The sequence below is a fragment of the Dendrobates tinctorius genome, unplaced genomic scaffold, assembly GCF_039654945.1.
Source record: "Dendrobates tinctorius isolate UK_male_01 unplaced genomic scaffold, ASM3965494v1 ptg000194l, whole genome shotgun sequence".
NCBI classification, from domain to species: Eukaryota; Metazoa; Chordata; class Amphibia; order Anura; family Dendrobatidae; genus Dendrobates; species Dendrobates tinctorius.
Genome location: NW_027361861.1, coordinates 2,430,983 through 2,452,502, shown reverse-complemented (window position 1 = coordinate 2,452,502; position 21,520 = coordinate 2,430,983). Strand labels below are relative to the sequence as shown.

The window sequence follows — 21,520 nt, the reverse complement described above, 5'->3', positions numbered from 1 at the left end:
CCTGGTCGAAGGCCAGAGCTCCCCCTGCTCGCTGACTCTCCTCTCTCTGCTCTGCCATCTCCATCTTGGCCAGCTCCACTTTGGTCCGCTCTGCCATCTCCATCTTGGCTAGCTCTATCCTGGTCCGCTCGGCCATCTTTTCCTTCAGATCAGTACGCACATCAGCCATCACCTCTCGTATGATCTCTACTGCAGGGTTTGGGCCATAGAACGCCAGTCTGTTCTTTACCTCCCTCTGGAATTCGGTCTCCTCCACATTCACATTGGGGGGCGCTGCACTGTCGTGTTCCATGATGGCTGCTGTCAAATCCGCTTTTGTTTTGTTGCTGGCGATCAACCCTCGGGCTTCCACCAGGTCTTTTAATGTAGTCCTCTTTAACTTCTGGTAATTATTTTCCATTCATTCCTTTCCTCCTGTAGAAGGGGTATCAAATCCCGCTGGCTGCCACCAGGTAACGGGGTCTTCCAAGCTGGGGTACCTCTTTCAGTACCACCCCGTGTTTTCGGAGGTCCGCTCTGCGTTGGCTGGAGTCTGAATGAAGGATGCTGGCTGGAATTCCTCTGAGTGCATGGGCGCATATAAAAGATCACTGCTTCTCCATGTATTTCCAGTCTGACAACACTTTACTCACAGGACACAGAATATATCACACAGATACAGGGGGCCGGCCAATAGACATGCGTCAGGCCAGACATGCATTACAAAAGCAGCAGGTGGCCGGAGCCTGCGTATGTTTACTGTGGGAATTACAAAGGTAGGGGGAGGGCGGACACTGCTGATACATTAGGGACATGCATCTCACATGGAACCTATTATATATACATATAACTGCACAACATATTCTGGGTGCTGAGTGGTTCTGTAACACGAGTATACGGAAGTATCACCGACACTAAATCCAGGAACTGCCCACATTAAATAGCCACCCCAAAACCAAAGAGAGGCGGACTAAAATTAACCGTGGCCTCACCAAGATGGAGGTGAAACCATCCTGTCCAGAGTCATGACAGCAAGTTTTTCCACCTACAAAGATTGGAGAGGTCTGTAATTTTTATCATAGGTACACTTCAACTTTGAGAAACAGAATCTAAAAATAAAAAAAGCAAATCACATTGTTTAATTTTTACATAATTAAATCACATTTTATTGCCTGAAATATATATTTAATCATCTACCAACCAGCAAGCATTCTGCATCTCACAGACCTGTTAGTTTTTCTTTAAGAAGCCCTCCTGCTCTGCACTCATTACCTGTATTAATTGCACCTAATTGATTGTGTGTATATGTGTCTTTTATACATATAACAAGTTCAATCACACTACAACCTCTCCACCATGGCCACCAAGACCAATGAGCCGTCCAAGGACAACAGGGAGAAAATTGTAGACCTGCATAAGGCTGGGATGTGCTACAGGACAATAGACAAGCAGCTTGGTGAGAAGGCAGCAACTGTTGGCACATATATTAGAAAATGGAAAAAACACAAGATGACTGTCAATCTTCCTCGGTCTGGGGCTCTATGCAAGATCTCGCCTTGTGCTGTAAGGATGATTCTGATAAAGGTCCGGTATCTGCCTACAACTACATGGGTGGATCTGGGCAATGACTTGAAGAGAGCTGGGACCACAGTCTCAAACATTCCCATTAGTATCACACTACGCTGTCATGGATTAAAATCCTGCAGGGCACGCAAGGTCCCTCTGCTCACACCAGCACATGTCCAGGCCGGTTTGAAGTTCACCAATGACCATCTGGCATGGGAGAAAGTAATGTGGTCAGATGAAAATAGAACTTTTTGGTATCAACTCCACTTGTCGTGTTTGGAGGAAGAAAAAGGATAAGTACAACCAAGAGAACACCGTCCAAACCGTGAAGCATGGTGGGGTAAACAAAATACTTTGGGGGTGCATTTCTGCAAAGGGGACAGGGTGACTGCACTGTATTGAAGGGAGGATGGATGGAGTCATGTATCGCGAGATTTTGGCCATAAACCTCCTTCCGTCAGTAAGAGCATTGAAGATGGGTCATGGCTGGGTCTTCCAGCAAGAGAATAACTCAAAATACACAGCCATAGCAAATAGGGAGTGGCTGCGAAAGAAGCATTTCAAGGTCCTGGTGTGACTTAGCCAGTCTCAAGATCTGAACCCAATAGAAAAGCTTTTGAGGAAGATGAAACTCAATGTTGTCCAGTGACAGTCCCGAAACCTGAAAGATCTGGAGATGATCTGTATGGAGGAGTGGGCTAAAATTCCTGCTGCAGTGTGTGCGAACTTGGTCAAGAAATACAGAGTCCCAGACACTCTGAGCAGAAGAATTGTGACACTGTAAATACATCACATAGGAGACACTGAGACTGCTGTACGTACATCACACCAAGACTGCTGTACGTACATCACACCAAGACTGCTGTATATACAGTATATGTACATCACATAGAAGACACCAAACTGCTTTATGTACATCACATAGGAGACACTGAGACTGCTGTATATACATTACATAGGATACCCGGAGACTTCTTTATGTACAGTGTATCCGTAAAGTCATGGTGCACTTTTGACCAGTCACTGGGAAGCAACAAAAAATAATAGAAATGTGAAATCTGCTCCAAATAAAAGAAAACCTCTTGCAGTTTCATACCTATTCAGTGCAGTCCGATGTGGGCTCCATTTGTTGCCCTACACACATCCAAACGATAATGAAGTTCTTGCCACACACGGGTAAGGACGTCTGGTGTAACAGAGTGAATAACGTCTGTGATTCTCTGTATTAAGTGATTAATGTCATTGATACATTCAATGTACACATGTTGCTTCACATAACCCCAAAAGTAAAAGTCTAAGGGCGTCAGATCCGGGGATTGTGGTATACTGTATACTTTCCTGTGACTGGTCAAAAGTGCACCATGACTTTACGGACACACTGTACATTACATAGGAGACACTGAGACTGCTATATGGGCATCACATAGGAGACACTGAGACTGCTGTAAATACAACACATAGGAGACATTGAGACTGCTGTATATACATCACGTTATAGACACTGAGATTATTGTATATTCATCACATAGGAGACACCAGGGCTGTTGTATATACATCACATAGGACACACCAGGGCTGGAGTATATTCATCACATTAGAGACACTGAGGCTGGAGTATATACATCACGAGACATGGGGGATGCTACGGTATAGATATCATAGCAGACATTGGGGTTGCACTATAGACATAACAAGAGACATGGGGGCTACAGTATAGACATCACATGAGACAGACATGGGGTCTGCAGTATAGACATCACATGAGACATGGGGGCTGCAGTATTGACATCACAGGAGACATTAGGCTGCAGTTTAGACATCACAGGCGGGGCTGGTGTTGTTGCTGTCTTCTTCTGTGGGACAAGCACCCATCACACCACCCACAAAGTACATCCTGACTTTGGCACTGGCCAATGTAAGGATGTTATCTTTAATTGCTTGCGACGCACGTGCTCACAGAGCAAAAATAAATTAAAGGGCCGATAAACATCAAAACACAGCTGCCCCCGGGCCTGAGGTTCCCCAACCCTGCTGTAAATGTTTTGTATCACATAATCAGCATCATAATAATCTGTGCAGTCCAATGTTTGGCGTTTAAACACTTAATAATACATCTTTATATGAATTTTATGTTGGGGGAAATTTCTAAAATGGAGTCATTTCAGGGGCATTTACACTGGCACAGCCCTTGTGGTATTAGTACAATGGAACAGGACACCTGAAAACCATTCCAGCAAAATCTGTGCTCCAAAATCAAAATGGAGCTCCTTCATTACTGATCCTGATTTGTGCTTAAACAATACTTTACACCTGCTTATTAGGCACTGGCATCTTCAGAAGATATAGAAGATATAAAAAAACTGTTTTTATTACTTTTTGTAAAAATTCAAACTATGGAGCAAAATGACATTTCATTAGTAAATTTTTAATTTTTATGAATTCTGTAAAACACCCATTTGGCCACTTGGTGAGACATGGTGGTGGCAGTGTCCTTATGTGGGGCTGCATGAGCTGCTGGTGTTGTGGAGCTGCAGCTCATTAATGGTATCTTGAATTCACAGATGTACTGCTCTATATTGAAAGAGAAGATGCTCCCATCACTATTGGTAGACATGCACTTTTTTAACATGACAATGATCCAAAACACACATTTGTTTCATTTCTGAAGAACAGAGTGAAAGTGATTCAGTGGCCAAGTGTCTCCTGATCTGACCTCAACCAAACACCTATGGGGAATTCAGAAGAGAAAAGTTGTCATCACTCTCCTTTAGCGCATCCTGGCTCTAAAAGACGTAGTTCTTGAATAACGGAAAAAGATAAATGTTGCAAAGGTTCTTAGTTGAACCCAAACATTGTTGAGCCTCAATGTGCTATTTATTAGCTATTTCTATTTTTTTCCTAAATAGTGTGCTGCCTTTTTTTTTTTTTTTGGAGGATCTGTCCATGCCTGGAAGGTTTTGGCCACTGTATGGTTTTGTTCTGGAACAAGTTCTCATATAAGTTGTGTTTAAGGTAAAGAATAAAGAAGTTATGACGCTTGCAATAAAGAAGAAAAAAATCAAGAGTATAAAAGCAAACATTGGCTGTAGTGAGAAGGGTAATGTTCATGAGCAGCCTTCTAGATCTAGAAGTCTTCTGCTCGGTATTATAGACACCATACATTTGGTTGAATTACATGTGCCTTGATCACCTAAAATGTGTTCTAAATTCTCTTCCGCCAGATGTTTACTTAGATTGTGATAGTTATTAACACGAAGAACATTTATTTCTGTATTCTGCAGCTTTATTGCTTTTTCCGAACAATACACAGAGTATGATCCTTTCCTTACCGCGCCTGATCCTTCCAATCCATGGATAAGTGATGACACAACTTTCTGGGATTTAGAAATGAGGTAAATATTTAAACCTTATCATTACAATATGCTGTTTTTATTCTGTGGGCGTTCTTATATGGTTAGTGTGGTTACTATACCATTATTTTCACCAACGTCCTCACCATCTTCTTATGAGGGTACTTAACATCATATTTCAGTGTAAATAGCCCCTTTTTCAGAATATTGTGATTTCAAGACATATTTTAAGCTGTGCCTCTTCTGATTCACACTGTTAAATTTTAAGTCCTCTTTTGACCAACAAAGTCTAACTGCGGAAGCTTTGCTGTGCAATGTCCCTGCTGTAAGATGCCCATTTATTTGCAAACCTCACCTGAAGGAAGGGTGAAATTATCAGTTATAAAAAAATGCATTAGTAAAATATTTAGTAAAATATCCTTACTTTGTTTATGTCAGTCTAGCTATGATAACAAAATATTAACATTGTAATTAGAGGTCGTGGACTTTCAAAATATTACCATGTTCACAGTCTTTATATCTAGATTTATAGCAATCTGTCAGCAGTTTTTTCTACTTAGTCTGAAAGCAGCATAATATAGAGAAATAGAGCCTGATTATAGTGATGTGTCACTTACTAGGCTGTGTGCTGTAGTTTCTATACAATCAGTGTTTCATCAGCAGGAGATTATCACTGCAGGACTAGGTCTTATGTGCAGGCCAGTCAGGCTAATCTGTGTAACGCTGCCCCCACCCCTGATTGGCAGTTTGCTGCCAATCAGTGGTGTGGGCGGGGTTATACACAGCTCAGCATTCTGACCGTTGCTATATCTACAGCAGAGAAAACAGAGATTCTATGAAAACTGAACCAAGCAGCCCAGTAAGAGACATATCACTGGAATCAGAGTATCTTGCTTTATATTATTCTGCTCTCGGATTATGTAGCAAAAACCTGCAGACATATTCCCTTTAAGTCTCCATCTCTGAAATAGAAATGAACAAAAATACATTGTGAAGTATCAATGTTTTACTACAATCCATATCTACTTACTTGTCCTTTAAAAGCAAAGAGCCTACTCAGCAGCGTGTGAAGAGGTGGGGTTTCTCTGTGGATGAAATGCTTAAAGACCCAGTAGGACGAGAGCAGTTTCTTCGCTTTGTGGAGTCAGAGTTCAGTTCTGAAAACCTCAGGTTAGTGAATTAATTTTATATAGGCTGCTATGGTTATTGCAGTTATTTAATTCTAAGAAATATAATTTCTCACCATGCGTGATGAGACTAGGAACAGTGATGAATATACGATCTTCAGAAGATCCACACTGCACTTGACAGAAATTAAGGAGACATGTGAACAGACTCTCTTTGAAGAATCTTTTGATACTTTAAGTGATTTTATTTCCCCTCAGACTTGGGCTGGACAATCCCTTTAAGGGAAGACATGTAAATGACCTTATAGACTTTGTGCTCGGAAAACTTTTTTAACTCCTTAAGTATTTTGGATATTAAATCCACCGTTCACACTGCATTTTGTGCATCACTGAGCTCATTTGGCATATTTAATAATCCAAATAACAATCAAGTGCATGTACCGAATGGAGTATGATTTTATAAACAATGTACATCCCTTCCCACTAGATGGCGATATTGGTTATCTTGTGACACTAGCACAATGGTAAAGAGCTAACTATAATTGTATTATTATTATTATTATTATTATTATTATTATTATATTATTATTATTAGGTTTTGGCTGGTTGTCCAAGATCTGAAGAAGCAGCCTTTGCAGGAAGTACCGAAAAGGGTAGAAGAAATATGGCAAGAGTTTTTGGCCCCTGGGGCGCAAAGTGCCATCAATTTAGACTCCCACAGTTTTGAGAAGACAAGCCAAAATGTTAAGGATCCTGGGAGGTACACATTTGAAGATGCACAGGTATCAGATGAAAGAGAGTTAAAAAAATTTAATGATTGAATTATTTTTTTTACTTCATTTTTACAGTAAAGGCATAACTAAACTTTGTTTTTTAATGATTTTTGGTCAGTATGGAAAGTTATGAAACTTCATAAATTGCTTTGTTAGGGGATTTGCCTTCATTCCTGTGCAAAAATTGCATGTAAATGGCATCCAAACCCCTGCTTTTCCCCCAGTCTATTTGCTTTCCTTCAGCTGCATTGATATCAAAACATACTCCTCTGGAGTACAGATGATGGTAGTGAAATTGCCAATGCCTGTGTCCTCCTCGGAGTGTTTGGTTTATCAGATATCAGAGCAGCCTCCTGCAGTAGCTCATCCACAGAGTTACTGAGTCCAGGCAAATCATAGAATCGATAGACATGAAATGCAAATGATAAAAAGGAAAATTGACGAGCTGCCTCTTCAGAGAGGGAGAGGACTTGATCTCTAGTGCCACGTACTGGAAGTAGAGATCCTAAAAGTCAATATCGACCCTTTAACGAGCTTTGTCACATGACTTAGGTTGAAAGCCAAACCAGGTAACTTTATTTTCAGAGATAGATTAAATGGCAAGGCTCGTTAAAGTGTCAATATTGTCTTTCATTTCCAATAGGTGGCACTTGCATATTTTATTTACCAAGGGAGCATTGCATGGCCTATAAGTCTCCTTACACTGTCACTCTCTCTGCAAGCAGAGATGTTATCCTTTAGACTAGATAAAAATAGTAAAATTTAAGATATAAAAGGAGCCAGAGAGTTATTTCAATCTCTGCCTTTCATGGTCGAGATGTCAGTAACTGGATCTAGGTCTCTAGGACAAATGTTACAAAAACAACTGAGTAGATTTACGCTTTGCTGTTTGCTTAACGCCCATAGAAATGAATGGGAGTTGTGGAAATGGCGAGCTGCATTGTTGGGAGTTACGCTTTGCTGTTCTGTTTCCATAACTCTCATTAATTTCTATGGGAGTTAAGCAAACAGCATAGCGCAGCTGTGCTCTACTGTTCTCAGAATTCCAGCTCTGGTGGCGGGGAACTGCAAGCAGTCATTCACATCTCGGGCCATGTAACCCAAAGATGGGAATATCCCTTTAACTGTTGATAAAGAAATATCGTTTTCAGTAAACTCTATTTCTTTGTTGTCATTGTTGATGGTATTAGAAATAATGTTTCCCATGTAGCAGAAGTAGCAGCAACTTGACTATACTAAGTACTGCTCCTTAAATGGAGTCCGTCTCCCCATAAATGCACTTTACATGGACTCTACGGTGTTGCAGTGGACTTTTCCCTATAATAACCATACTAGCACTGTACCTGTTACTGGTACAGTGCTTGAGGAAATAACTTATAATTCATATGCAAATGAGGAGGCTTAGGTCATCCTTGGTGCACTGCTCCACCTTTTCATTTGCATATTGAAGCCCTTCCCGGACTCTGATTGGCAGTAGTCATTGTCTAGAGTGAGTAGTGTTGTGAGTTCATTTTCCCCTTCATCACTGAGGTCTGGTGAACTCCCTATTCTGGTAAAGGAAGGTAATGAGCCTGATTATCAGGCACCTGAGCCTAATGAGGATGACTGGCTGAGTGGAGTCACGGACTGGATATAAGGCTGCCGACGCCCTTCTGCCCTGCGGGTGATTTCTCTGTGGACTTCTAGGACACCAGTCTGATTCCTGCTCCTCTAAAGCAAAGTTTTCTGCTTTGCCTGTTAGCATTGGTGTTTTGTTTTTGTTTTCCTTGCTTTTCTGGATTCTGCCATTCCCTGCTGGGGTGAGCTGAATCTCCTTTTGCCGGTTGCGCTGTCTTCAGAATATTCCTGAGTACTGACATAGCTTTTTTGAAGCCTAGCGTCTTCAGGGCCTTTTTCACTGTCAGTCTGTTGGCTCTTATTTTCATAGGGTTTTTCACGGATTGCAGACAGCAGCCTTCCTGTCCTTTCCTATCTAGTTAGCTTGGGCCCCGTCTTTGCTCAGTCTATCTTTCTGTCTGTGTTTGTGTTTTCATCTTGCTTCACCGTCATTATATGTTGGGAGCTGCCTATTGCTTTGGGGTCTGCTCTGGGGCAGTTTAGATTTCCCCTTTCTTTCTTTAGGTCTATTTAATTCTCCGGCTGTGATCGAGGGGTCTAGGACATCGTAGGAACCCCCCACGGCTACTGTTAGTTGTTGTGGATAGGATCAGGGGTCTGCAATCCGATAGCTGCCAACCTCTCTGGTTTTCTTGACTTAGCTAGCATTTCTGTTTTTGCCTCCTACGGTGACTCAATCATAACAGAGTAGTGTCTGAATGCCGGCGGCGTGTGTTCAGACAAGCACACATTCAGTGGCCATACACGTTCTCCTCCCTGTCTCCTGTCTTTTGATGCTGATCACTGCATTTCTGGGTGTATTAGTGCAGCGAGCAGCATCAGAAGAAAGGAGGCAGGGAGGAGAACACCCAAGGCAACTGCCTGCACGGGCGTCCACACACACTGGCCACATTCAGACAGTGCTCGCTTGGGGAAGAGAGCGCTGTCAATCAGAAGTGGTGGAAGAGCCACAATTTGCAAATGAAGAGGCATAACCTTGCACCAAACTCTTGGCCACTCCAAGAGTGCACTGAAGCCTCCTCATTTGCTTATGAATTAAAAATGAATTTCTCAGGCACTGTACCACTAACAGATACAGTGCTAGTATGGTTTTTAAAGGCGCTAAGTCCCCTTCAACACTGTATACTCCATTTACAGGCGTTTTGGGGAGGGTGATTGGATCCCTTTAAGACAAATCGGCCTCTTTGTCACATCAGACTTTACCAAGGGCGGGCACAGACCAAAAAGGGTCCCTGCAAGAACAGTGTATGGTCAAAGAAATCTGTCTATGATAGAAGCTCCTTTCCTGCCTTGGTTATGCATGCGGCCGCACAGATTGCACCAAAGCTATGTCTGTCCCTGGACTTTCCATTACTCCCCTCCACATAGGCCTAGTACATGTATGGTAATGACTGCAGGTGCCTTTTACTTTCCCAGCGATCACAGTAGTCCTCATCTCCCTTCCCCAGTCTCAGTAGTGTGCTAATCCCCTAAATGAAAACATTCACACTCCTTTATATATATTTTTGTCTAATCGCACTGATAACTTTGTTTTACACAGCCCTAGGTAACAGTCAGTAATCCGTATTACCACACAAACGAGAAGGGCGCCATGCTTTGCTATGTATGATGTAGAGGCGCAGTTATACTTTGAACCGAGTGGCCTTTCTGTGGGTTTATCTTCAACATCGGTTTTGTCTTGCAGGAACACATCTACAAACTCATGAAGAGTGATAGTTATGCACGGTTCTTGCGTTCCAACGCCTACCAGGATTTACTGATGATGAAAAAGAAGGTAGAGTTTGGGGTGAACATGCTTTTCCATCCACTGCACATTACTGATTCTGGCCTGCTGCTTGCTACTAGTGTGGAAATGAGAACCGTGTTTCCTTGTCTGTACTCATCTTCTTTGCACGAGGACTAAATGTCATCTCCTTCCCAGCTACTTAACATAATATAGTTAAATGCCTTATTGCATAAGCTGCTGTAATATTGAGATGATCCAGTTTACAATAATTTGAGAAGTTTGACCAAGGCTTGGCTCTAGTAGTTTGTGCACATTTATTTTGCCATTCGCCATCATCGCCTTTTGAAGTAATGTGTCTTAAACACAAAAAGTCAAAGCTATTTAGTTGAGAGACTTTAAGGGAAAACTGGCAACAAAGTATTCCTCCTTTTTATGCTATTTTGTAAGTTTAGGGGAATCTAATCCCTGAAAAGAGCCTGCTGTATGGCTCGTTTTCTAAAGTTCCCTTCTTTCTCCTTACTGTATGCACAGCAGTATCCTCCTGACCATCCATATATGCCACAGAAATCTTTTCCCTGCAGTCTATAAAGAGCTTGTGTAGTGGATGTGGATTTCCAAGAGACAGATTACACTATGTACGGATTTTATTCAACATTCAGCTGAGAGACAAGGGGAGTGTCTCTTGCATTGTAAAGAGATGGAAATACTGCCCACATTCCACCTTTAAGATACTAGCATTGTGTATGCGTTATTGGTGATAGCGTTGTGTTTTGCCCAACACTAAGGAGCGTTAGGGTTAATATTTGGGACTAACCTAGCATGGAAAGGGCTAAGGTGAAGTGATAGAGACAGTTTCTGGTCAGGAAGATAGATAGAGCCCATCGTACCACAGAAGCAGACCTAAGGTCTAACTAGTAAGCAGAGCCGCATGACATGGGTGCCCCAAAGTGGGAGAAGAACGAGGCAGTGTATATTGTGATCCTGAGTAAAGAGAAAGGAAGACTAACAAAGACAGAGTTATCAACCAGAGATGGGTCCTGGGATAGGACGCATAGCAGCACGACCCCGAATTTATAACTCAGAGAGGTAATGGGCCAGGACGAGACAGAGAACGTGCGACAGAGAACGTGAGACAAAGAGAGTGCCCCGGACGAGAGATCCAATGCATCAGAAACTGAGAAGGTATGTATCGGCCATATTGGAAAACTAGTTCCTTTAACAGGGGAGAGGACGTGGAACTGCGGTTTGAGAATAGGACTCTCACTTACTGGACTGTAGTAGTGTGCCAGGAGGTAGTGAAGATGGAGGACTGAGTGAGACAGCACAGAACAATGTATGTGAAGATGCTCCATGTGTTAAAGGAAGCGTTCGTGAAGTATTATACCCGCTATCTACTGTACATAGTTTCACCTACTTACCGTTAAGTAAAAAGTGTTTATTTTTGAGTGATGGTCTCCCTCATTGAACTGTTCAACATCTGGTCCTGGCCAGTCGAAGTCACTGGTATTATGCCACCATAACGCCCCCATGCACAGTCCACACACCCCGCTAATACCTCCATCTTCATACAGCTTTTTGATGTGTGAAAGGCGAGTAACTTACCCACGTTGCAGCCACCACGTTGCAGCTTCATCGAATAAGTGATTAGCATCTGAAAATATGAAACTTTTTATAAATTTAATACCATACAGATTTTTCGGTCTCAGAAACAGTCTTGTGTCTGATAGCACAACTTGTATCTGACATGACATTAAAGGGGTTGTCTATCCAATTAATTTAAAAAAACAACTCTCAGAATACTATGAAATAAGTAATACTCACTTGAACAATCCCTTGTCATCCTACTTCAGTGCCTCCTGTGTCATCTTCCAGTCAGGACAGATATGTGACTGATGCAGTGAACTATTAGCTGTAACAGTGCTGTATTAGTCACTACTGCATCCAGTGATTCGGTCCAGTGGTAACTTATCTGCATGGACTAAATAGGAAGTAAAGAATGACAGGCATGGGCGGACTACTGCCTGTGCAGTCAGTGCAACTGCATCGGGGCCCCAGAGGGGGAGAGAGCGGTGCGCAGAGTGCAGGAGTTCAAAAAGGGGGCGTGTCATGCAGGGAGAGATGCTGGCCAATGAACGCTTTCCTCACCAGACTGATGAGAGCGCTCACTGGCTGCCGTCTCTGTCCTTCTGCATGGCGCGTCACAACGGCGAGTACTCACCTGTAGTCAGGGTGCCCGGGCCGCACAGCAAACAGGGGACAACGGTGGAGGAAGAGCAGGACTTACAGTGTGTCTTCTGCTCCCTCCACTGTTCCATTCCCAGCAGCATCTCCTCACAGAGAAGAGGTCGAGGGAGGAGGCTCACTGCACTGGACAGCACGGCAGCACCAGGGGGTTGATATCAGTCCTCTCTGCTCTGTGTCCCCATCCCCCACAGTCGTTTCTGCAGCCCTCTCCAGCTGGTCTCTGAACTATGAGGCCTACTTCCACCATGGCCCACCTGACCACCTGAGGTAATAAATTAGTATATGTGTGTTTGTATATGTACGTCTGTGTATGTGTACAGTATATGTGTGCATGTGTGTATGTATATACGGTATATGTATGTGTGTCTCTCTGTGTGTGTATGTATGTTTGTATCTATGTGTGTGTACATCTGTGTATGTATGTGTGTATCTGTGTGTGTGTATGTACAGTATATGTGTATCTATGTACAGTATATGTGGGTGTCTATATGTGTGTATGTATGTGTATGTACATCTGTGTGTGTATAAAAAAGAGGAAGAGAAAAAAAGATCAAAAAGTCCATTATTGTAGTGAAAAAATAATATCTTTATTGTACAAAAGGTATAGGGAAGACGCAATAATCATGAAGCACATACAAAAAAAATTATAAAATTGCTAAGGGACAAGCAGGACCCAACTGAGCAACTTATTGAGTAGTTCACTAATATCAGTGATAGTGAATGAAAGATCATCTTTTTTCTTCCTCTTTTTTGTATATATAGCTAACAATTTGTCCATATTGAGTCCTATCCTTACATTGGTACTATTTACCATATATTGAATATTATATGATTATATATTTTTATCGCTACCAATGTTGTTCATAAGCTGTCTTTATATCTGTGTGTGTATATATGGTACGTATGTGTATGCTATATGCGTATATAAGTGTGTGTATGTACAGTATATGTATGTGCAGAGTATGTGTGTATGTACGGTATATGTGTATACTATGTATGTATGGTATATGTACGATATATGTGTGATCCATCGGATCGTGGATAGCTTGCTGATCACTGGGGATTTGACCACTAAGCCCCCCAGGATTCTGTGAACAGGGGTCTGCAGTCTTGTGCTGGATGGAGCAGAGTTGTGCATACGGCCTCTGTTCTATTTATTATCTATAGAGCTGCTGAATGCTGTGCTCGGCTATTTCCATCAGTTCCATAGACAATAAATAGAGTAGCTACCAGATAATACAGATACCAGACATATAATATATACATTGTCGGGCTCTGCTGGTTTCAGCAGTTATCACGTAACCATAAGGATGTACTTTGCACACTTGCTGTCATGTGCCAACTAGAGTGTCAGCCGTGTCTGCAGTGTTTATTTCCTGGCAGTGGACACTAGTTGTCACCTGACTATAAGTCTGACTGCGCTGGAGCCATCAGAACCGAATGCTAACGGATATATATATATATATATATATATATATATATATATATCCATCTCTGTGAAAAAATATAAATGTATATTTTTTTTTTAGAGGTGTGGGGACCAAATAGAACTTTTGCTATGGGGCCCTATGATTCCTATGCACATCCCTGCTTGAAGGCAGTAATAATGTGGGCTATCTGCCTTGTTTCTCAGAGCCCGAGGCTCCAGGGTCCCATTGCCAGATTGTCATCATCATAAGCTGAGTACGGGGCGGGGGGTGCGGGCCCAGACGCATTTCTTGCACAGGGGCCCCAAGCTGTCAGTGTCCGCCCCTGGTGACAGGAGATTAGTGCAACGGAAATGGAAAACTTATTATTGCATTCCTTAATTACTTTACCGCCCTCTACAAGTTTTTTTTTTTGTTTTGTTTTAATGTTTAGTTTCAGAAAGTAAAGAGGTTGTGCTTGTTCCGACTCTAAATTTAAAAAAAGTACATTCAGAATGATAGAAAATAAATATTCACCTTAGCAATCGCCACAATCACAATCTAATGCCTCCTGGTCCCCCCGTCAGTCTCTGATCCCTGTTTAGTCAGGACAGTTATGACTCTTGCAGTCAATAATTGACTGTTCTGGTGATCGGCCCCCACAGTTACATATCCATATCAGCTAAATAGGAAGTACAGAAAGAGAAAGGCAACCAGGGCATCTTTGGAAATGTCTGTCCAGCCTCTATTTTAAGACTTCCATTGAAGGAGAACTCACCACCTCTCGTGGCAGCCTGTTCCACTTATTGCTCCCCCTGTCAAAACTGTCAAAAAGTTTTTTTCTAATATTTAATCTGTTTCTCCTCCCATTCAGTTTCATCCCATTGCTTCTAGTCTTTCCTTGTGCAAATGAGAATAAAGATGATCCTTCTACAATGTGACAGCCCTTTAGATATTTGTAGACAGCTATTAAGTCTCCTCTCAGTCTTCTTTTTTGCAAGCTAAACATTCCCAAATCCTGTAACCGTTCCTCATAGGACATGGTTTGCAGACCGGTCACCATTCTGGTCGCTCTTCAATGAACTTGCTCCAGTTTATTGATGTCTATTTTTAAAATGTGGTGCCCAAAACTGCACACAGTATTACAGATGAGGTCTGACCAAAGAGGCAAAGAGGAGTAGAGGGCAATAATGACTTCACGTGATCTAGACTGTATGTTTCTTTTAATACATCCTAGAATTGTATTTGCTTTTTTTGCTGCTGCATCACACTGTTGACTCAGGTTCAGTCTGTGATCTATTAGTTTATCCAAGTCTTTTTCACATGTGCTGCTGCTTAACCCTATTCCTCCCATTCTATATATGCTTTTTTCATTTTTATTGCCCAGATGTAGTACTTTGCATTTTTCCTTGTTTAAAACCATTCTGTTAGTTGCTGCCCACTGCTCCAGTTTATTTGTATCTTTTTGAATCCTCTCTCTCTTCTCTAGTATTAGCTATCCCTCCTAGCTTTGTGTCATTAGCAAATTTAATCAGTTTACCCTCAATTCCTTCATCTAAATCATCGATAAAGATGTTGAACAATACAGGGCCCAGGACAGAGCCCTGTGGTACTCTACTTGAGACATTCTTCCAACTGGATGTACAGCCATTTACGACCACTCTTTGGGTCCGATCACTAAGCCAGTTATGAATCTACCTAACAGTTGCCTTGTCCATTCTGTATTTAGTCATTTTTAATAGGATTGTGTGAGATACTTTGTCAAATGCTTTGCTAAAGTCAATATGTACTTATATCTACAACATTTCTCTGATCCACCCAGTCAGTGATTCTGTCTTAGAAATAAATTAAGTTACTTTGACATGACTTCTTAGTTACAAACCCATGTTGCCTCTGGTTAATCACTTCATTCTTATCCAGGTACTTACATACATGTTTAATAATTTGTTCAAAGATCTTTCCTGGTATAGAAGTCAGACTCACCGGCCTGTAGTTCCCTGGGTCCACCTTCTTCCCCTTTTTGAAGATAGGGACAGCATTTGCTCTTCTCCATTCTTCTGGGACTTTCAACGATTATGGGCTGTGGTTTAAAAATTTCTTCTGCAATCTCCTTCAGTACTCTGGGGTGTAATTCATCTGGACCTGAAGACTTGAATTCATTTATGTTATCTAAATGTTTCCTCACTATCTTTCTGTTTATAGATATCCTGGATTCTTTTATTCCTTTAAAAGGACAGTGAAGATCAGTTGATGTTACATTTCCTTTCTGAGAGAAAACAGATGCGAAATAGGAATTTAAAAGTTTGGCATTCTCAACTTCCTGTCTTACCATTTCATCATTTTCATCCTGTAAAAATCCTATAGCATCTTTGACTTTTCTTTTACTTTTGACATATCCCCAAAATTCTTTTTTATTTCTTTTGATGTCTCTTACAAGCCTTAATTCATTGTCAGATTTAGATAATCTAATTCGTGCCCTGCAGGTTCTACAGACAGCATTATATTCTTCTTCTTTAGATATGCCTCCTTCTTTCCATTTGATAAACATTTCTTTCTTCCTTTTTAGCATGTGTTTACATTCTGTGTTCATCCATCCTGGTTTTCTTAAATGCTTCCAATTTTTCCATCTTTTTGGAATTGTTAACGAGTGTGCTTTGAGAATCTCATTTTTCAAGATTTCCCATCCTTCCTGGACATTTTTGTCCTTAAGAATATCAAGCCATTGGATCCCTCCGATTCTCTTTCTGAATCCCTTAAAATCTACCTTTCTGAAATCTAACCTTGAAGTCTGAGTCTTCACAGGTCTTGCTCCTCTAGTTATCCAAAATTCCAAAATAGCATTGTTGCTACTTCCTAGAGTCCCAGCCACTCTTACCTCCTCAACCATTTCCTCCCTGTTTATAAGGATTAGATCCAAGGTAGCAGATCCCCTTGTTTTGTCCCCTACCTTTTGGAAGATTAGTCATTAGATCATATATCCAACATCCCTATAGAGGTGATCTAATAGAACCAACTAAGCAACCAACGTCAATAGAAGGCGTCAATTATTGCACACAACTGAACTTTTTAATGTTTTTTTTTACAAAACTTTAAGGGCTCAATGTCTGTCTTAGACGAAGTTCCTTTACCCATAAGAAGCATTCAGACGTCAGACTTTTTATTTCCTAAGCAAAGAAAATGAAAGGTGTTGCTCAGGCTCGGAACTATTGTCTGCAGTCACTCTATGTGACTACAGACTGCCAAAATACGACCGCATGTGTTGTGCATGCTGTAACAATTTCCTGGTAGTCCCAGTGCTTGCCAGTTGCCACTTGTTAACCTGACGTGTTTGGCTTTTCTCAATAGTACTCAATTGAGAAAATCTGGATAAGTCTAGTTTGCACATGACTGCAAATATGCAAAATGCATAACCACCCGTTCACATCGGGAGAGTCTTGACAGTGTGTGCACCACAAAGTGAGCCTCATGATTAAGTACCAATTACATTTTTATTGCCTATTACTTGACTCAAACAAATGTCAACATCACCATTCAATCCTGTTTATGGTTTATTTGGCTTTTTGGGACTGGTATTTTTTGTGAGCAAATCCACAATATAAGTTTTATATTAACTTTTGGAGTGCAGAAGATATTTCATTATCATGTATGTGGAGACAATTCTATGTAAAATGAGCTGTTGAGATCTACAGGCTGGACATAGCTCTCCCTGATAATCTGCCTCCAGAGTTCATTATAAGTGAAGGTGGTGTTACCAGTGTGAGAAATGTAATGACTGACAGTCTGCTCTCCTGATCTACATGTCTCACATTGGTAACGCCCCCTTTTCATTTATAATAAGCTCTGGAGGCAGATTCTTGGAGATCTGTGACTGTACCATAGATCTTAACAGCTCATTTGCATATTAAGAAAAAATTGGATTTTTCTGGAATAAGCAATCAGATTGCAAATATCAATTTATAATTTTATTCAACTTTCCATGGCCTGCATGCCCATATAGATAGTTTAGTATGGTGGGTCCCACTGACAGATTCCATTTAATCTGTTTAAAGACGTTATCAAACTTTTATTTTTTTTTTTTTTACAAAACAATTAGTAGTTTTTAGCTTTTTGCATATCCTTGTCTAGATAACAAAACGTTACGCTTTGCAATGTGACCCCATTTACTTGCACTATAGTGTGATGTTGCAGTGGCATACAGAAATCTTTGGCTATGTGGCTGCTTCGTGTCCAAATCTGCTTTGAAGCCCCAACCTAAGAATGTAGCCACATTATGCTGCCTTTTAAACCTATTTTTCTATTTTCTAACTATGTATTAAGACAAATTTCTGCTGTATTTTATTGTACTTTTTATAAAATTATTTTTCCATTTGCCCCATTTAGTAAGATATATTTCATAGAGCGTTTTGCTAATCTTTACATGATGCTATTATTTTATCCATTAGTAATTTTTGATCAAGTAACAAATAGAATGTTTCAATATAAACAAAATATAAAAGTTTTTTTTTATTTTTAGTTGATATATGAACATTGACTTTTACTGAAGCTTTTGTTTAATTATGTTGTCATTAGACCTTTCATGGCATGCAGCACCTCTCCTATATACATTGCTCAAAAAAATAAAGGGAACACTAAAATACCACATCCTATATATCACAGAATTAAATATTCCAGTTGCAAATCTTTATTCGTTACATAGCAGAATGTGTTGAGAACAATAAAACATAAAAATGATCAATGTAAATCAAAATTAATATCCCATGGAGGTCTGGATTTGGAATGATACTCAAAATCAAAATGAAAAATCAAATTACAGGCTGATCCATCTTCAGTGGAAAAGCCTGAAGACTAGGAAATGATGCTCAGTAGTGTGTGACCTCCACGTGCCTGTATGACCCTCGGTACAACGCCTGGGCATGGTCCTGATGAGGTGGTGATGTTCTCCTGAGGGATTTTCTTCCAGACCTGGACTAAAGCATCAGTCAACTCCTGGACCGTCTGTGGTGCAAGGTGGCGTTTGTGGATGGAACAAGACATGATGTCCCAGATGTGCTTGATTGGATTCAGGTCTGGGGCAGACTAGTCCATAACATCAATCCCTTCATCATGCAGGAACTGCAGACACACTTCAGCCACATGAGCGCCTAGCATTGGCATGCATAAGAAGGAACCCAGGGCCCACTGCACCTGCATATGGTCCTACAATGGTTCTGAGGATCTTATCCTGGTACCTAATGGCAGTCATGGTACCTCTGGCTAGCACATGGAGGGTTGTGCGGCACTGTAAATAATGCCTCCCCACACCCAATGCCAAACTGGTCATGCTGGAGGATGTTGCAAGGGCAGCACGGTGGCTCAGTGGTTAGCGCTGCAGCCTTGCAGCGCTGGAGTCCTGGGTTCGAATCCCACCAAGGACAACATCTGCAAGGAGTTTGTATGTTCTCCCCGTGTTTGCGTGGGTTTCCTCTGGGCACTCCGGTTTCCTCCCACACTCCAAAGACATACTGATAGGGAATATACACTCACTGGCCACTTTATTAGGTACACCTGTCCAACTGTGTGTCAAGACTTAATTTCTAATCAGCCAATCACATGGCCGCAACTCAGTGCATTTAGGCATGTAGACATGGTCAAGACAATCTCCTGCAGTTCAAACCGAGCATCAGTATGGGGAAGAAAGGGGATTTGAGTGCCTTTGAACGTGGCATGATTGTTGGTGCCAGAAGGGCTGGTCTGAGTATTTCAGAAACTGCTGATCTACTGGGATTTTCACGCACAACCATCTCTAGGGTTTACAGAGAATGGTCCGAAAAAGAAAAAAAATCCAGTGAGCGGCAGTTCTGTGGCCGGAAATGCCTTGTTGATGCCAGAGGTCAGAGGAGAATGGGCATACTGGTTCGAGCTGATAGAAAGGCAACAGTGACTCAAATTGCCACCCGTTACAACCAAGGTAGGCAGAAGAGCATCTCTGAACGCACAGTGCGTCGAACTTTGAGGCAGATGGGCTACAGCAGCAGAAGACCACACTGGGTACCACTCCTCTCAGCTAAGAACAGGAAACTGAGGCTACAATTTGCACAAGCTCATCGAAATTGGACAGTAGAAGATTGGAAAAACGTTGCCTGGTCTGATGAGTCTCGATTTCTGCTGCGACATTCGGATGGTAGGGTCAGAATTTGGCGTAAACAACATGAAAGCATGGATCCATCCTGCCTTGTATCAACGGTTCAGGCTGGTGGTGGTGGTGTCATGGTGTGGGGAATTTTTTCTTGGCACTCTTTGGGCCCCTTGGTACCAATTGAGCATCTGGCAATTGAGCATCGTTGCAACGCCACAGCCTACCTGAGTATTGTTGCTGACCATGTCCATCCCTTTATGACCACAATGTACCCAACATCTGATGGCTACTTTCAGCAGGATAATGCGCCATGTCATAAAGCTCGAATCATCTCAGATTGGTTTCTTGAACATGACAATGAGTTCACTGTACTCAAATGGCCTCCTCAGTCACCAGATCTCAATCCAATAGAGCATCTTTGGGATGTGGTGGAACGGGAGATTCGCATCAGGGATGTGCAGCCGACAAATCTGCGCCAACTGTGTGATGCCATCATGTCAATATGGTCCAAAATCTCTGAGGAATGCTTCCAGCACCTTCTTGAATCTCTGCCACGAAGAATTGAGGCAGTTCTGAAGGCAAAAGGGGGTCCAACCCGTTACTAGCATGGTGTACCTAATAAAGTGGCCAGTGAGTGTAGATTGTGAGCCCCACCGGGGACAGTGATGAAAATGTGTGCAAACTGTAAAGCGCTGCGGAATATGTTAGCACTATATAAAAATAAAGATTATTATTATTATTATTGCAAGCAGAATGTTCTCTGCGGTGTCTCCAGACTCTGTCACGTCTGTCACATGTGCTCAGTGTGAACCTGCTCTCATCCTTGAAGAGTACAGGGCACCAATTTCGAATTTGCCAATCTTGATGTTCTCTGGCAAATGCCAATTCCTCTGCATGGTGTTGGGTTGTAAGCACAACTCCCAATTGTGGATGTCTGGCCCTCATGGAGTCTATTTCTGACAGTCTGAGCAGACACAAGGATGTTAGTGGCCTGCTGCAGGTAATTTTGCAGGGCTCTGGCACTGCTCCTCCTGTTTCTCATGCACAAAGGAGGAGGCAGCAGTCCTGCTCCTGGGTTGTTGCACTCCTACGGCAGCCTCCACATCTCCTGTTGTACTGGCCTGCCTCTCCTGGTATCTGCACCATGTTCTTGACACAGTGCTGACAGACACAGCTACCCTTCTTACCACAGCTTGCATTGATGTGCCATCCTGGATGAGCTGCACGCAATGTCTGTGTATTGCTACTGTGTTATGAATGGGTCACCGAGGAGGATGGCAGGAACAGGCTAAGCCACCAGAAAACCGGACAGGTTGGTAACTAAGCAGATTGCAGACCCTTGATCCTATCCACAAAACTAGCAGTAGCCGTGGAGCGTACCTACGATGCCCTAGACGCCTCGGCACAGCCGGAGAGCTAACCAAGCCTAAAGCAAGAAAGGTGAAATCAAAACTGCCCCGGAGCAGACCTCAAAAGGAATAGATAGCCCCCAAACATATATTGTCGGTGAGACAAGATGAAACACAAGCGCAGGCAGAAAAATAGACTGAGCAAATGATGGGGCCCAAACTGACTAGATAGGATAGGAAAGAAAAGCCACTGTCTGCAATCGCGCAA

General features: G+C 42.0%; 1 protein-coding gene across 2 annotated transcripts in view; it reads left to right on the top strand.

The window, feature by feature from the left end:
- Positions 1-21,520, top strand: part of RGS6 (regulator of G protein signaling 6) — a 629,091-nt gene that overhangs the window by 557,943 nt on the left and 49,628 nt on the right. For both annotated transcript variants that reach the window (XM_073552710.1, XM_073552711.1), the window contains exons 13-16: positions 4,827-4,937; positions 5,940-6,065; positions 6,618-6,804; positions 10,097-10,186. In XM_073552710.1, coding sequence (XP_073408811.1) covers positions 4,827-4,937; positions 5,940-6,065; positions 6,618-6,804; positions 10,097-10,186 — 514 coding nt within the window. The remainder of the gene's footprint in view (positions 1-4,826; positions 4,938-5,939; positions 6,066-6,617; positions 6,805-10,096; positions 10,187-21,520) is intronic.